Here is a 19403-nt window from a genome sequence, read left to right on the forward strand (position 1 = left end):
TACCTCAGCTTCCTCATCTATAAAATGAACTGGAAAAGAAAATGACAAACTGCAACAGTATTTTTGACAAGAAAACCCCAAATACAGGATCATGAAAAGTCAAACATGATTGAAAAGTACTTGAATAACAGAAGTCTCAATTATATAGTATAAGGAATATAAGCTCCATGAAAGCAGGGATCATTTCGCTACTTCTCACATAATACCTACCACATTGTAGGTGCAATGAATGTTTATTGATTTATCAATGATAGAACTGGCAAAGCACCTTAATGAGCAAGTCATTTTCATAGTATGTAAGATTTATTCAGTCTTCTAAGTCCAACTGCTGAATGTATAATTGATTATACTATAATATTATAATATTTAGATTACAGTTGTGCTATTACTTTATTACTTTATTATTATCAATTACTTTATTTCCCCTTTTATCTATTTATTTACTCATTCATTTACTTATCTATGTCTTTTTATTATGGGTAAAAATTAGGAATATTCCAGAGTCTCCTCCTCTTTTGTGTGCTTTAGAAAAAATACCTCATGGTCTTTGTACATTAATGTTTCATTTCATTTACTCAGTAAGCATAATAATTAATTCAAACATAAACAAAACAGGCACCAAAAGTACAATGGTAATATCATTCAGACATGGAAACTAATTATGAAACTGTCTTTGTTCAGCCTGTCAGCTTTGCATATAAAAACTTCTTTGGTTGGCAAAGGTTATTATTATAGAAACCTTTGATTCTTGCTCTACAGAGATGGGACTAGAAATGCTTAACTCTGGGTTCTCTGATGCAACGGAAAGAGTACTGAGTCTGAGGCAGAAGATGGCTGTTTGAATCCAAGTTCTGGCACTGACAGCAAGTGGGGCCCTAAACAAATCACCTGTTCTATTATGCCTCAGTTGTCTCTTCTCTAAGATGAGGGGGTTAAACTTGATTGATTCCTAAGGTCTCTTTTAGTTTTATGTCTGTGATCTCAAGCTTCTCTATATTGATTATTTCCAGATCTAACAGCCAACCAGACTCAGGACTATAGGGGTTTTAAGAGACCAACCATGAATTTGCATCAGTGTTTTACTGAAGTGGAAATATGAGGCATAATTGACTCTTGAAAAGTTCCTGGAAGGATGACAAAACAAAACACAAAATCGTGTTTGATAGCCCAGGTGAATAAAATATGTGGATGCCTTTCAAAAGCTTCAAGATTAAGGGAGCTCAGACCTCTCAGTCCAAAGTCCTTATCTATCAAACTTGGCGGATAAGAAATCAAACTTTTATTGTGCTTCTTCAGAGATATGAAGGTATAAACCAAAGAATTTGACATAGAGTTATTTCCCATACATGAAGGCAGGTGTTCTAGTTTCTGATGGTATCCCTTGCCCTGCTAGATGGCAATAACAATAACAACAAGAATATGAATATTACCTTTTACTGAGGGCTTTAAGGACTACAAAGTGCTTTACAAATATGATCTCCTTTTATCAATGTATTGTAAACTTACAGCCAGAGTAGTTATAAATGTGGGTAGAAAGCTGGAGTCCAAAAGACTCATCTTTTTGAGTTCAAACCTGGTCTCAGACATTCACTACCTGCGTGACCCTAGGGAAATCACTTCATCCTCTTTGCTTCAGTTTTCTCATCTGTAAAATGAGCTGGAGAAGAAAATGGAAAACCACTCCAGGATCTTCGTTGAGAAAATACCAACTGGGCTCATGAAAAGTCAGACACAACTGAAAATATCTGAACAACAATTGCCACAGTGAGGTCACTGCTATGAGCATCTCCTTTTCTCCACCAAATAATAATAATGATAATAATTGTAACTCTTCCTCTTTCCATTATATCCATGTGTACCCATGCTTCAAAATGTCACTTTTGAAGATCCAATCTTGATAAAATAAATTCCAACGTAAATTCTTCCCTGGGGGTATAAATTATACACCCTGCTTATCACCTTAAAGTCTGTGGAGTAAATCTGAAATTGCTTTACTGAATACTTCTAAATCATCAACAAACTACAAGGGGCCAAGAGATCTAGGAATTGTTGCATACTGCTCATTGGGAATCATCACTACTAAATCCAAAGAGTGAAAAACCAAACTTCTAAGATTTGTTCACATTTCTAAGTGATTTGGAATATCTTTCTTGGTTTATACTTATTCCTATATGTGAGCTGAGAGAACAGCTCCCTGTTTCTCTCAAGTTGAGAGTGCAATGTGTTCAGTTTACCAATGTTGATTTTATAGTCACTTTGCTAGAGATTGCTCAAGCTGTGGCTGTACTGCCTGCCTCTACAACAGACTTCTGGAACTTCTTAGAACTTAAGAATAAACATTTTTTTCATGTCTTATGGAGAAAGCCCTATTAGGTATCAAGCACAATCTGGGATTGTGAGCTACAGCTTTGAGAGGGTTCTGACATACTACCTGATTTAGATTTCAGTGGCCCTGGATGAAGAATACTGTTTGCCTCAACTCTCTAAAAGAAACTTCTTATCAGATTCAAGTTTTCTAAAATGATCAAAAGTACACAACTAGAAATCCTGAAGTCACAGGGTAAAATGTAGGAAATCAGTTCCAGAAACAAACATTGAAGAAAAACTGCTGATAGGAATCCTATGGATCCTACAATCTACATCTAAGAAAATAACTGGTGTTAATAAAATCTACACATAAGAGCTCATTGCTATCATTAAATATTGATGTTATAGACCCACTAGGGAAACTTGGCCCACTTAAAGAGGTTCTATCTATCAGAGAATGGGCCAATCTTCATTCCCCAAATGCAGGTAAACATTAAAGGATACTCATACCAACCAGGACTGTCAACTCACTTGAAAAGCAGTTTATTTGCAATGCAAATATGGGCTTACTTGCACCAGTGATGAGCTTGATAAAACACTGAGATTCCTAGGACTAATTTATAAGATATGAGGCTTTGATGGTTTAGAAAATCACAAAGAAAAGGAAGAAATAAAATACTTTGTCAAGAACTCTAAGGGAAGTCAAAGGCAACAATTTTAATGGAGTTGACTGAACCTAAAGATTTTTCCACATTTAGGTATGGCTCATAAGCACATACAGAGATAGAACAACTACAGTAAAGGATTGAGGGAATAATGTAGTTGCTTAATTTTTAGCAAATACTCAACTCATAATTTTCCTGCCATTTAAAGGAAGCAATGGATGGAACTGATCATAAAAATTCTCTAATTCAGGGCAGCTAGGTGGCCTAACAGATAGAGCAATGGCCCTGGAGTCAGGAGGACATGAGTTCAAATCCTGCTTAAGACACATAATAACTGCCTAGTTGTGTGACCTTGGACAAGTCACTTAATCCCACTGCCTTAGATAGATAGATAGATAGACAGACAGACAGACAGACAGACAGACAGATAGATAGACAGACAAATAAATAAATAAATTCTCTGGTGCCTCTGGGGAAATCAAACCCCACAAAAACAAGTTTCTGCCTAGCAAGGTAATCAGGAATTGAGTAAAAGGATATGACATATAATTGAATAGACAACCCACACAGAAGTCATACATCAGTAAACAAGAGTCTGTGTGTGTATGTATGTGTATATATATATATATATATATATATATATATATATATATATATATATATCCACTTTTCAGAGAAGACATGGCAAACAGATAGCAACTTGCCCAAGGTCTCATAGCAAATATATTTGAACACCAAAGTCCTTGGGAAGCCAAATCCAACATTCTTTCCACAGATTCATTCTGGCATATGGAGGAGAAAGATGACATTAGAGAAATGTATGACTGGAAAATAAAATAAGTCAGTCATGTAATAAAAGAGAAAGAGAAATGTCACTCATGTGGTACATAGAACATGACACTCATGTGACCTATGTCATTCATTTTTATGCTAGTTTCTTCATCTGAAAAAGTGTTGGAGAAAGAAATGACAAACTATTCCAGTATCTTTGCCAAGAGGAGGGGTTATGAAGAGAGACTCCTCCCATCACCTCAAATCTTTCTGTCATCATCCTCTCCTATCTCCTGCTCCACTGATGAAGAATTGAACTTTCTGTCTTTCAAAGCCAAACTTTCTACAAACAATGTAGTCAAGGTAATCTTTCCTCTATATCCAAAATGTCAAACTGAAATAGAAATGAAACCCTGAAGGTTGGATATTGACTTCAAATACCACAAATCAACATTTACCCATGTTGCATTGCATTTTGATTAATATTTTTTATTAGGTTTTTTTTGGTAAGGCAAATGGGGTTAAGTGGCTTGCCCAAGGCCACACAGCTAGGTAATTATTAAGTGTTTGAGACTGGATTTGAACCCAGGTACTCCTGACTCCAGGGCCAGTGCTTTATCCACTGCGCCACCTAGCCACCCCTCATTTTGATTAATTTTTAAAAACATTTCCCAATTGCATTCTGATCTGGTTCTGATTATACTGTTTTGTTGGGCTTCAGCAACCAGACACTTCTGCTCTATCTTATGCAACTTTCACTGGGAAGAACAGATAAAGCCCAGAGATGACATGAAGAGAGAATTCCAAATGGTAAGAATGATATTTGGCAGGATGGAAGGAAAAAAATGGATCAATAAAAGGAGGTCCAAATTATGGAAGCCCTAGATGAAAGTAAAACAGAAAAGTTAAGATCTGATAAAACAGGAACACAATTTAAGTGATTTGAGCAGGAGATTGAGGAGAATGGCATGAAAGGATAATTATAGAAGCAATAGAACATGAAGAATCTCAGAGAAAAAACTGGCACAAGAAAGACAGATAGAAGCCAGATGAAATAATCCTAACCAGAGTAGATAGGAAGCTGTCTAAGAATTTAATGATATCCTTCTAAAGAAAGCTCTTTGTAGCTATTTTTTTTCCAAGGCAGATGAATTTAATAGATTAGATGTAAAAGACTGAAAGTCATCCATCTTAGCTAAAATATATGACTTGGGAATTTTTGCTAAGATGTTATTGTATTAATAGATTAATCAGAGGAAAATTTTCAGCAAAAGATATATTCCATGAGCACTGGCCCTGGAGTCAGAAGGACCTGAGTTCAAATTTGGGCTCAGACACTTAATAACTCCCTAACTGTGTGATCTCATGCAAGTCACTTAACCCCATTACTGTGAATAAATAAAATTTAAAAAAAATAAAAAAGAAGATACATCCTATGACATTAAAAATGATGGTTGATTTTACAGGATGAGAAAGTAAAAATGAACTAAAGTGGTTGATTTATGATATAAGGTTCATTGATAATAAAAGAGACTGTAACATTTTTATCAGCAAACAGAAGCTAGTCCCCATCCCAATCTTCTTAATATTAGCCAAAGTTGGACAAGAAAATTTTCTATACTATACTGCAATGAAATTTTGCTGGGCTAAAGGAGGAGTCCTGACCACTAGATTACCACCTAGGTAGGAGTCCGAATTATTGGATTAATCCTGCAAAAGGCCGTTGCCAAAAATTCAGAATACTGAGCCTAGATTGGGCAAAGGAGGTAGTATCTGAATTAGATAGATGCAAGACTCTATCCTGCCAAAGTCAAAACCTTTGGAGAAATGAGGAGAAAAATATGAAGCACAGAACACCAGGACAATTGAGAATGAATTATACAAAGAGTTCTTTTAATCATCCACACCATGTTTTGTGCCAGGACATGTGTATTTTTATTCACAATTGTATGAGGCCGGTCCTGCTTTCTAGTGTCTTCAAAATCATTTGCAGATAGATATCTCCTGACAATCTAAGGCTTTAGACAATAATGTTAGTGCTCTCCAAAATGCTTTGATCACATATTCCTATCAATTATAAAAAGGTAAGTTAACAGTGGCCATATTACATTACATATGTGTATATTTATAGGTATAAACACAAACACATATATAAAGTATAAAACAGTAGAAATGTACTTTGTAAAACATAAATGAAAGAAGTAATTTAAAAATGAAACAATATTTGCTCTCACTAAACTATATTAATAGCATCTTAGTGAAATGAATGTGATTGAATATTTTTCATTATTTTTAAAATCTTGGTTTGACAATGATTCTAAGATAGGTTTATAAAGCTCTTTTGTATGAAAGCACTTAACATTTAACAAAATAATTTTAAAATATTATTTAATCTTCATCTCATTCTCTCTAATATGTTTTTGTGCATGTTTTCCTTAATTATAATGGCAGTTTTAATTGAAAAAAAATAAGACCAACACAAAAAAATTTAGGTGGTACAGTAGATATAATGCAAAGATTTAAGTTCAAATCCTAGTTAAGCAGGCAAGAATAATCAGCAATGTTATGAAGACAAATAAACAAATGTACTGTCAATTTCTCCCTCTTATGGAAGCTACACTCATTCCTCAGGATATCTCAAATACCACATGTAACATGTGACTACCTGACTATGGACCAAGGTTACATCTACGAGAAAAATTTAAATTTTTTCATGAAGTCATTTATATGGATTACTTTGTGTGTGTGTGTGTGTGTGTGTGTGTGTGTGTGTGTGTATTATATATATTTAGCTTGCCTATTGTCTCTTCTATTAGATTATAAGCCCACAAGCAAGAAAAATAAAGCCCTAATTTTAAAAATTATTTTCTTAGGGCAAGGGCTGCCTTTTCCCTCTTTTGTACCCATAGTACTTGCCACATTGCCTGGTACATGTATAGGTACTTAATAAATGTTTATTGATTAGTAGATAAAAATACATAGTTTTATACTGTCTTTCTAACCCTGAGGCCATAGGAGGGTAAAGAGCCTTGCTTGCACTACCTAGGTAGTATCAGAGGCAGCATTTGAACCTCAATAGATTATCTATCTTATCTCCTTTGGTATGTACAATCTAACCTGAAGAGACTTCTTACTCTAAGATACAAATTTGTTCCAATTCAGTTATCCTAAGTATTCTCTTGATGCCCACAATGTAGATATAACTGAAAACTTAGCTTCACTGAGCAGCCTCTCCAACAAGACTATTTTTCTATTATGCTTTCATTCCAAGATCCCTCAATACTGTCATACACAGTCTTTCCTCTGCATAGGGGATATTGCAGCTCTTCTCTTTGTTCAATGAACAGGACAAATAAAGTCCTAATTTTAAAAATTTTTTCTGTAACAAAGGTGTCACTGGGAGCAAATGCTGAGTCACTTATCTATGTTTAAAGTCAAATTCTCAGGAGCAGCTAGGTGGCACAGAGGATAGAGCACCAGCCCTGGAGTCAGGAGTACCTGAGTTCAAATCTGGCCTCAGACACCTAATAATTACCTAGCTGTGTGGCCTTGGGCAAGCCACTTAACCGTATTTGCCTTGCAAAAACCTTAAAAAAAAAAGGCAAATTCTCATGGGGAATCTAGGGGAAAGGACCATACCTGAAATCTAAGGATTAGAGTTTGAAAAGTTATCTCACAGATTCCAAGAATCATAAAATGCAAGAGTCAAAGGCAATCTAAGAGATCAGATCTTCTCACATAAGGATCTGTAATATACTGTAAAATATTCCATTTGGCTGGGCATTTCTACTTACTGAAATGTTATTTCTATTATGTTCCTCACCATTTCAGAATTGCTCACATCATACCTCAATGCAGCAAGAATCAGTGGTTTCACTCAGATAGTGATCTTCCAGGTTTGAAAATCATAACTCTTCTGTGTTATATTATAGGAGTTGCTGTAGCATTGAGAAATTTCCATCTAGTCAGCATCCATTTGTTGGGTGATGAACTTCTCTGCACTCACCCAGGGTTGAGTTTTTTTGTTTTGGGTTTTTTTTTAGAATTTTGCAAGGCAAATGGGGTTAAGTGACTTGCCCAAGGCCACACAGCTAGGTAATTATTAAATGTCTGAGGTAAGATTTGAACTCAGGTACTCCTGACTCCAGGGCTGGTGCTCTATCCACTGTGCCACTTAGCCACCTCAAGGATGGCCTTTCTGACATTATCAACCCCCGTCAGAATTTGTGTTCAACAGGCAAAGTCTTCAAAAACTCCATGTCAGCTCCATATCATAAGGAAAAAAATGGAAGAGACCTTTGGTGGACTGTATTCTTTATGGATGCAAAACCAAATTCCCAACAAGACAAAAGCAACACTCAAGAAAAAATCAACTGGTTAAAAATATTAGATAAAGAAGACATGGATTACAGATCCAGAATTGGAAAGGACCTAAGAGACTACTTTATTCAACACCTCCATTCCCTCTATCTGGTATAGATCCCTTCTCAAACATTTAAAAATACATAGCATTATAAAAAGAAACCAATTATATTGAAATTTATATACAGATACCAGGTTAAGAACCATTGCTGAATAAAGATTCTCATAGAGCTAAGAGGGTTAGATTTAAGGGAGAAATGTGTCTATTGTAACCCTGAGGCCCTAGGTGGTAAAGAGATTTGCTTGCACCACCTAGATAGTAAGTATCAGAGGCAGTATCTGAACCTAGGTCTTCTGACTCTAAAGCTAAGAAGGGGAAAAAGGGAAGGAGTTAACAACAGGGACAGGGAAAGGGAAAAAGAAATAGTGGAAAGGAAAAGGAGATGGGGAAGGGAAAAGGGAAAGAAATGGGGAAGAGGATAAGCAAAGAAACTGAGTAAATACATCCCACCCAGCTTCCTTGTAAACACAGAAGCTGTGAAAAAAAAATTGAAATTGAAAAAAAGACAGAAAATGTGGTTTAGGGATCTGGAGTATGATATTAAACTTTTTTAATATATAGCTAGTTTTGCTGCACCTGGAAGGTATAAGTGATATAAAACCCCAAAATAATAAAATTTATTTTTCAAAGTACTATATAAATGTGAATTATAATGATGTCAATGGTGTCTACTTAAGGTAGAGACAGATGCCTCAGCTATGAGAGCCTAGGTTACCCTATTCCCAGTTGGTACCACATTGCATACATTCTGCAGCAACAACAGCAGAAAGCAGAGAGACCATATGGAGATAAACCTGCTGGGAGATAAAGGTACAATGTGAGACCAAGCACCACAACTTCAAGAAGTCTGTACATAGTATCTTAGAGCAGCTAAAATACAAGGAGCTAAAATATCAAATATCTCCAACACACCTGAAAATCAAAACAGTGAGAGAGAAATGATAGATGCTCCTTTTAAAGAAATCTGCTGGATAAAAAATTTTCCTCAATCTAGAAAATTTCAACTTCTAAAAATGCTAGGGGGCTGCATGAACATATATATAAATATATCATAAAAGACCAAAACTCCTGTGGTCTATCATAACAGCATTTCAATATCAAAACCCCTACTAAAAGTATCAGGTCCAGGAACATGATGTCTTCCTCCACTGTTCCCCTGAAAATAATGATTGTCAGTAAGAGAGATTCGACTACAATAAATTTAGAGGAAGCTTTAAGGCCTTACTGGATATAGTCCAAAATTACACAAGTAATCATAGGAAACTCAGTGCACCAAATTATACAAACTGCTTATGCAAATAAGATTATTCATTGTTAACTAGGCAACAAATTTTGTAATCTGCCCCTTGGACCTTGTTTCTTGACTCCCTTAATAAATCCTGTTTGATTCAGAAACTGAGGATAGCATTTTATCAGTGGCTGGGATGAAGGCATAATTGCCACACTCCTCAAAGGAATAATAAATACATTTGATGGCACCAAAAGAGCTGTATAGGCTAGAACACCAAGATAAAATCTACTAAGATGCAAGTGAATAGAGATGAATGAAAAATCTTATACTCAGCTTCCAAAAATGAGCTTTTTAAATGGGAGAACAATGTACCAAAAGCAGTAGTTCATCACAAAAAGATTTAGGGGCTTTAGTAGATCACAAAATTTATGAGCTGACAAATAGGACACTGTAGTTGGAAAAGGCAATGTCACTGGAGAACACCTAATGAGGGACTTGGGGACACAGAAAAGGGAGACAATACTTCCAATGTATCCTGTTTAATTTTAGGTGCTACATATTAGAAAGAATATTAAGTTGGAAATTTTAGTCTAGAGGAAGGGAAATAAGATGGTGAAGGACCACAATTCCATGCCATACAAGTTAGCATCAGCTGAAGAAAATGAGATTGTTTAACTTTGAGAAAATATTTAGAGTTGATAGCTATCTTCAAGAATCTGTAAAAAAGGTATGAGGGATGTATTGTTCAATCGTTCAGTCATGTGCAATTCTATGATCCCATTTTGGTTTTTCTTGGAAAAACCTTGAGTTCAAATCCGGTCTCAGACACTACAAGTAACTTAACCCTGTTTGACTCAGTTTCTTATCTGTAAAATGAACTACAATAATTTGTCATTTACTTCCCCAGTTCATTTTACAGATAGGAAACTGAGTCAAACAGGGTTAAGTTACTTGTAGTGTCTGAGACCGGATTTGAACTCAAGGAGATGAGTCTTCCTGATTCAAGACCCAGCCCTTTATCACTGTGGCATCTAGTGACCCTTATAAGAGGGATGAAATGTATTCTAATGGATAGAAGTTTTAGAGGCAGATTTTGGGTCATTAGAAAGAAAAACTCAGTACTACTTAGAGGTATCCAAAAGAGAAATAGACTCCCTTGGGAGTCACCAGGTTCTCCATAATTAGCTATATCATGCAGAGTCTCTGATAATTCGTTGAAGGAATTGTAGGAAAGGGTTGGGGTATTTTTGATATCCTGAGCCCTTTTGGCACTCAGGTGACTATGGATCCCTTCTCATATAAAAACAAAAGAAACCAATTATATCAAAATTTATATACAGACTCCAGGTTAAGAACCCTTGCTGAACAGAGATTCTTAAAGAGGTTAGGGTTAGGTTTAAGGAAGAATAATAGGTCCATTCTAACTCTGAGATTCTGTGACCCCTGTTTTCTGCTCCAATCATCACCCCGCCACTTTCATTTACTCAGTGAAACTTAAGTCTATGACCACAGTCTCTGAACTTTGAAGAACCACTGACAGTTCTCCCCTGACACAGTGGTCTATACAAAGCCCATTCCCCAATCCAGCGCTTGGCAAAAAATAAAAAAATAAAAAAAAAATAAAAAAACCAAGAACAACAACAACAACAAAAAAAATCACTTCAACCTAATCTAATTGCAAGTTAGATCCAGACCCTGGACTCACTAAGATGGGGTCAAGAGGAATAATAGACTGCTGTAAATTTGTCTCAAGTCAACGGCTAGTCTTGAGTTCTGCTCATCATGGAATATCTCTTGGCAAAGCCAGCTCCCCTCCTATTGTTGAATTCTTCCATTTTGTGGAAGGACTCAGGCCAACCTGCCTTATTTTCTCCTTGATTTTCAGATCTCTTTTGCAAGTTGTCTTCCTTTATTAAAAAGTAAGCTCCTTGAGGGCAGAGACTGTTTTTATTCTCTCTTGAATCTGTATTATAATCACTTAGTGTAGGGTCTGGCAAGTAGTATGCTCTTAATATATGCTGGTTTTTCTCCTTCCTTCCTTCATGTTCAGGGACTCTCACCTTTAGGGTTACAGAAATTCTCACCAATCTAATAAATCTACCAGGCTTTCTCTCTCTCTGCACTCCACATGTCCAAGGTATCACTTAAAACCAGGACAGCACACATTATTATCATATGTGCTGTGAAATATAGTGAAAAACTAGCCAGATATGATGTTCATATAGCACTTTATGATTCACAAAGCATACACACAGTGTAATACTGTATCCACACAACGATCCCATGATACAGAAAATGAGAGCTCCTCTCTCTCCCATTTTACAGTAACAGTGATAATTCCCATTCACATAGGTCCACAAAGTGTCATCCTATATCTACCCTATAAGATAGCATTTCAATGATTAGGAAATTGAAATGGAGAGAGAGATTAAGATCACTCAGCTAATTTAACAGGGATGGTTCAAACCCAGGTATTCTGATCTTTGTATTGCTCTAGAACTCTTCACTCTTTTTAAAAGGTAATAAATCATAAGGAAATAAAAACTAAAATCAAACAGTGAAGTTTTTCGGCATTTTTGGTTAAAATTACAGCCTCTATTATACATATATCTTAGTTTCTAATAGTATCCCATTCTTCCTTAAAAGTCTATACATCTTATAGTAAAATTTTACTCTACTAAATTTTACATTCTACTTTTTCTTGCTACATATTCATGTACTGAAATGATCATAAAACTATCCAGTCATATATTTTCTACTATACCTACCTTTACTATTTATATTTGATAATTGCACTAGTGGAATATGTTTCATTCTAAAATAAATCTTTTAAGATTTTAAGAATTCTATGAAAGACCTATCTGCTTGCAATAGTTACAGAAACTAAGAAAGTCTCTCTGGTTTAGGTTTAATAGAAGACAATCTAATTAATAGATCAAAAGCCAACACTTCTTTCAAATTTGTATAGATAAGAGCTGGAGCAATAAGCAGAAAAAGCTTATATGTATTAGAAACAAGTTACTAGTTATGACAGTACAATCAAATCAGAGGAATCACTCACATAAAGAAATCAGACACTGACTATATGGTTCAAGTATAAAATGTATGGATAATTTTCTCCTGAATTTTATAACAATACACACACACACAAATACACATACATCCCAGAGTCTTAGAACAAAGAAATTTTATTATTGCTCACACATCAAGAAGGAATTATTGTAACTCATTCTATTTCTACATGAGAACTTCCTTCTACCAATCTACTGAAATAAAATTCTACAATAAGGAAATGCAGTTAATAAAGTATGTATGAACTCACCTAAGGATTAAACATACTCATTCATGAATCTGTACTTTTTCATTCAAATATTTATTAGGTATTTGCCATATGAAAGGCAAAGTCAAGGACTAGATAGAAAAACAATGAATACTCAATTCTGCACTCTAAAGTTTTCACACTCCAGTAAATACTGACACATATATAGAAAGATATGCTGCAAAGACATAGCACATTACATATTGAAAAAAACAAAATCTATGCACACAAGATGGACATTAACTTGCTTAGTTTCCATTCTTAAAAAAGACAAGACTAATAAATATAGTTAATGCTATTAAAAATCCATTCTAATTATCATACCTAATGTGTTATACATGACAAACCACTTATTATTATTATTTTTTCAATGATCTCCTTTTACCTATTAAATACTTGGCTAATTACAGCTCTAAAGCTTAACCGCATACAAAGCAATTGAGGGGGAAAAACTCAAAAAAAAAAAAAGACTGTACTTACGACATGGCACTTCTAGTGGGTGGCCTGTCATATTGCACCATCCTATTGGGTGAATGTCAGGACTGTCAACATCCATCCAATAGTCATATTTGTGGCTCCAGCCATCAAAGTGGACCTGTGAAAAAGTAGAATTTGAATAAACAGCATTTGATAGTTCTACATCCAAATATATGTGAAGAAATTTTATTAACCAGAGATCAAGCACATGCCAAGAGTATAAAATTACCAAAAAATATTATCTATGATCATAGGGGATACAAATAAAATCAAATTTAGAGTTCTAGACACATACAATTCTTTTTAAATTTAATTTAAATTTTTCCATTACATTCAAAGATAGTTTTCAATATTCATTCTTTTGCAAATTTTTGACTTCCACCTTCTTCATCCCCATGGCATGAATAATCTGATGTAGGCTGTACATGTTAAACACGACTCCATGTTAGTCATATTGTAAAAGAGGAATTAGAATTAAAAGGGGGAAAACATGAAAAAGAAAGAAAAAAAAAGAAGTTTTAAAAAGTGAATATAGCACTGCAAGTGAACATTGCTCTGCCTGCATTTAGTCTCCATAGTTTTGTTTTTTCTGGATATAGATGGCATTTTCCAAAAGAGAAGGCAAATACATTTCTCAAAGAAATAGCAAAACTTTTGACTTAGTTTTTGTTTTTTTTCCTTATGACAGTGAGTAGATTCAGATGTGGGTGGGAATTCTTATAGTGAGAATGGTATATGACAAATGCCATTGTCATATTCTATTTAACCAGCCACTGACTTCTCATATCATCTTTTTTTATATAATCAAAAACAGTGAAAAACACACCAAAACATTTTTTTGATTTCTATCCAGAGCTTAATCATCTCCATGAATGTTTCTCATTTAAATTATGATCTCATCTTTTTTTTCCATAATGTTTATCTTCAGAAATGGCATAGATTATAAGCAGGAGCCTTTTCATCACAACATGAATACACGCACCCAAAAGAAAATATACCTCCTAATCGCTCACATCAGGTTGCCATATGGCACTGTTGCCTCTATGAGTAAAAAAAAAAAAAAAATTAGCAGGGATTAAAGTCTTACATTTACCCAAATATTAAAAACAAAACAACATAGTAGGGAGTGGGAGGGGGGAGAGCTCTCAGTACCAGTAAATAGTATGCAGTGGCGGACGAAAACAATTCAAAAGATACCATAGTCTGAATTTATAGAAGTAAAATATTAATATAGACTGATGTTCTAGTGTAATAAAAACATACCTGGAGTGCACTTTGTGGCTCCACATGACTTTGGGAGAAATAAGATAACTTTCTACAAACATATGAAGGGAAAAAAAAAAGGATAAGACTTGAGAAAAATCAGGAACAGAGGCAGAGAGGTGACACAGTGGATAGAGCCCTGTGCTTGGGCTAAGGGAGCCTCATCTTCATCAGGTCAAATTTAGCCTCAAACTCTGAGCAAGTCACTTCACTCTGTTTGCCTCAATTCCTCATTTCTAAGATGAGAAGGAAATAGCAAATCATTCCAATATCTTTGCCAAGAAAAACCCAAATGGGGTCAAGGCAAGACTGAAAAACGACTTAACAAGAACCAAGAACTTTGGATAGAATTTGCAAATTTGAGGATGGGTGAGATTGGGGGGTGGTATTGGGGGGTGGGGAGAAGAGGGATTTGGAAGATTAAAAGATAGAGCTTTCCAAAAGTTGTAGTGTTCTAGCCATGGAAGTTGGAAGGGACCTCAGAAACCATCTAGTAAAACTTGCATTAGAAAATAAACTTCATCCTAATATACAAATGTCCATCCAGTCTCTATCTTAAGACCTTCAAAACAAAAGAAACTCATCACCTCCATTTTTATAACAACTTTATGTTTGGAAGGTTTTCCTGATGTCAAGTCTTTGCAATCTACTGGTTTTGTCCTCTAGGGCCAAACATAACAAACTTAATCCCTTTCATACATGATAGGCCTTCAAATATCATAAGACAGTTCTCATACCTCCCCTAAGAATTCTTTTATCCAAGCTAAACTTCTTAGTTATGTTCAACATATATTTCTATGCTGTGGAATGAAGACTTTTGATCATCCTCTTAATATTCCTCTTATTCTCCTGTATTTTCCAGAATTGAACACAATACTTGATAAGAGAAGAGTACGATGTGGCTATTACTTCCCTGTTCTTGGAAGATTCCTGTCTTAATGAAGGCAAAGATTGATTAGTTTGGTTTTTTTTTTTTGTCACACTGATGAATCATATTGGATATATTGTCCACTGAAACCCATTGATCTTTGTCAGACAAATTTCTATCTAATTATGCCTTATACTGTGAGATTGAACTTTTCCCATAGCCAATTGTAAAATTTTGCATTTATCCCAACTGAATTAAACTTGTGTGCTTTATAATGTCAAGAACTCTACAGATCATGACTCTGCCATCTATTTTATTAGCTATTCCTCCCAACCTGGTGTCATCTTTAAATTTGGTAAGCTGACCATCCAGTAAGTCATTGATAAACAACATCAGGTCAAGCACAAATCTCTGAGTCACTATAGAGGATACCCCCAGAGAATACTCTGCTGATAATGAGTTATTAACAACTACATTTTTGTAGTCAAGTCTCCAACCATTATGGAGAAACCTTCAAACAAAGAAATATTAAAATGTCATAGTGAGGATTTTTTCCCTCAGGCATCATTAGGATTAGATGATTCCTGAACTTCCCTTTAATTCTGATATTCTATGCATAAAAATCTAAAAACTCCAGTATGAAGGCTACTGTCAGTATAATATAGTAGGGGAAAGAGGTGATGTGGGTCTCAAAAATGGAAGTCAAGTCAGGAGGTATTTATTTCACATAGCATTTAGAAGATGACTCAGAAATTATGATAGTAACTTAGAATCAATGTGAGAGCTGAATTAATTGGATGATGGTGGCAAATAACTTCCATATGAGCCAGGAATTTTAACCTAGAATTGTGATTGAGGGAATCATGTAGTGGGATAGAATAAAAAAATTCATCTTTATTTTCATTAACTTCTGAATGAAATTTGGCTATTCCTTCAATTATTAAAAAATATCAATTTAGGAGGGAGTCCATAAGTTTAGTGGGACTACCAAAGGGGGCTGTGACACAAGAAAAGTTAAAAATTCCTACAATAGAATATTTAAAGGAGATAGATTGGGAAGGGAATTGGTATATTTCCAAACTTTTCTTTAATATATGAAAAACATAAACAAGGAAGAGAAAGTATTGTTGAAATAATATTACATTCAAACAGTGGAATCAATATATATCTGTTCATCTGAGTAGCATTTTAAACTTCTTTTGGTTCTCTTCTGTGTACATTGAAAAATTTTCACTGACATTCTTTTCTATTTTAGTAGACTCCCTCCCAATCCCTTCCTCTTTTCCTCCCCAATAAAGAAAAAAGTTGGTCTCCAAAAGCAAATAATACTCAAGCAAAACATTGACACCTCCTGAAAATGTATATATAGTTCTGCATTCCTATAATCCATTACTGTTGTCAGGATTGAAATCTGAAAGAAAGGTAAGATTAGGCCAGTTTCTCTGAGAAAGATATCATTTATTAACAGGGGTATACCACTTTCTAATAAAAGGTCAATGGTCTGCTTCCATTTATGCCAAAGACCCTAAAAAGGACAGCTCCCCTTTTATAGGCTTTGGAGAGTACAGAACGAAGAACAAAACAGGATAGATGACTGGTGAGAGAGATGAGGCGAGGGGAACAACATGACTGGTTGAAATTGGGTAATGAAGGATTAGCAAGGGACCCCCCACCCCCACCCGACCCTACAGAGACTAAGAAGCATTCATTATTTGAGTTCACTTGTAAGCTAGTGGGTCAGACTTGGATAGCAAACCTTCAACAACTGAAAGATAGATTGATGATGCAAAAATACAAGACTAGTATCTTTACTGGTGACCACATATCCCCCTCCAGGGATAATAAAATTCCTTGAATCAAGAACAGGACAGGGGCAGCTAGGTGGCGCAGTGGATAAAGCACCAAACCTGGAGTCAGGAGTACCTGGGTTCAAATCCGGTCTCAGACACTTAATAATTACCTAGCCGTGTGGCCTTGAGCAAGCCACTTAACCCCATTTGCCGTGCAAAGAGCTTTAAAAAAAATAGTGGTTAACAAGAAAGCTAGATTTTTAAACTTAATCCACTACAAGCCAATTGAATCTCTCAACTAGAACCATGACTTAAGTGACTACAGGACAAGAGCAGTCAGTTATAAATAAGAAAAATTTAACAAAAAGATACAGGATCAATTCACTGTAGTGCAGCAGAAAGACCACTATTGCCTTATTGGAGATCATGCTTGCTACTCCCATCTGTTTTGTCAATTATATTTAATTGTGTTTCTTTGTTATCAGGTAGGGTTTAACTGGAAATGTATTGAAAAATTACAATACTCTGCTGATGAAAAGAAAAGGCATTCATAAAATAAAAAAATAAACTTGACATCAAAACCTGAATTTAAATCAAAGTTCTATTAATCCTTTAAAGAATATATGACCTTGAGCAAATTTCTCTCCTTGTTTGGACCTCATTTTCCTCAACTCTAAAATAAGAAATTTGGTCAAGATGATCACTAAGTCTCAGATTAAACACTCTTTCATTCTATCATTTATATGTTTAGTATTCTTTTGGTTTTCATGGGCTACATATTGGTCAAATCATTTAACCTTTCATTGAACCAGTTTCATCATTGTTTTTTAATGTTTAAAATAAATTTATTTATTTATTTTTGAGTTTTACCCACCCCCAACTGAAGGAAGTCTGTTAGTCTTTACATTGTTTCCATGCTACACACTGATCGAAATTGAATGTGCTGGGAGAGAAATCATATCCTTAAGGAAAAAAATATAAGAGATAGCAAGATTATATAATAAGATAATGTTTTTTGGGTTTTTTTTTTTTACATTGACGGTAACAGGCTTTGGTCTTTGTTCAAACTCCACAATTCTTTTTTTTAATTGATTTTTTTATTCTCATTTTGTACAAATGTTTTTTTTTACATTAATAAAATATTCTTGTTTACAAGTAAACAAAATACCCCTCCTCCCCCATGAATATAGATAGACTTGCTTGGGCGAAAAAAGTAAAGGGGAGAGAAAAAAAATAATAGTAATAATTGTAGGTATGGACAGGTGGTGCAATGGACAAAGCACCAGCCCTAGAGCCACGAGCACCCGAGCCCATATCCAGCATCGTAAACCCAACCATCACTCAGCAGTGTGACATGCAAGCCACCCGATCCCCACTGCCCTGCAAAAATCAAAAAGAAGGGAAAAAAAAAGACCCAAAATAAAATAAAATAGTAATGATAGTAGGGGTGGCTGGGTGACAGACAGAGCATTGGCCCTTGAGCCAGGAGCACCCGGGTCCAAATCTGGCGCCAGACAGCCAAAGATCACCCTGCTATGTGGCCCCAGGCAGGCCATCCAGCCCCACTTGTCCTGCACCCTCCCCTAAATAATAATAACAAAAAATGTGCCTGAGTCTTTGTTCCAACACCAACAACTCTGTCATGGGTGGATCACATTCTTTATGATAAGTCCACCACAGAAGTTACTTCCATATTTTTCCACCGTTGCCATTGCAGATCACAACTCCCTCCTTTTGTATTTCTCCACTATCATGTACTAAATTTTCTCTCTCCTTTCGCTCTGACTCTGCTGTAGGGTCGCTGAGTGGCGCAGCAGACAGATCCCTGGTCCTGGGGCCAAGAAGCCCTGAGCCCCCATACCACCCCTTAGGCCCAGAATCCACCTGGCCCTGTGGTCCTGGGCAGGACTTCCAATCCCAGCCCCTTGCAAGAAGTAAAAAAGAAAATGTGTAAAATCTGACCACTGTCCCCCCATGGTCCATCCTCTCCTCCTTCATTCACATCCCCACCCCTTCTCCCTGCTCCCTCCCCCTCCTTCTTACTCCAGATGTCTATACCCCATTGAGTATATTTGCTGTTTCCTCTCCTAGCCATCTCTGATGAGAGCAAAGGTTCCCTCATTCCCCCTTGCCTCCCCTCTTCAAACTCCACAATTCTTTCTCTGGATACCGATGGTATTCTCCATCACAGATTCCCCAATTGATAGACATCAGTTTCATCATTTTTGACAGATAATGCCCTCAGGAAATTCTTCAGATTTTGTATATTAATATTTGAAAAAAATCATC

At 35.6% G+C, this 19403-nt stretch overlaps 1 protein-coding gene across 8 annotated transcripts in view; it reads right to left on the reverse strand.

The window, feature by feature from the left end:
• The window catches only part of L3MBTL4 (L3MBTL histone methyl-lysine binding protein 4), a 546540-nt gene that overhangs the window by 246955 nt on the left and 280182 nt on the right, over positions 1–19403 (reverse strand). For all 8 annotated transcript variants that reach the window (XM_074202633.1, XM_074202631.1, XM_074202627.1 and 5 more), the window contains one exon: positions 13197–13311. In XM_074202633.1, coding sequence (XP_074058734.1) covers positions 13197–13311 — 115 coding nt within the window. The remainder of the gene's footprint in view (positions 1–13196; positions 13312–19403) is intronic.

This window comes from Macrotis lagotis, chromosome X (genome assembly GCF_037893015.1).
Source record: "Macrotis lagotis isolate mMagLag1 chromosome X, bilby.v1.9.chrom.fasta, whole genome shotgun sequence".
NCBI lineage: Eukaryota > Metazoa > Chordata > Mammalia > Peramelemorphia > Peramelidae > Macrotis > Macrotis lagotis.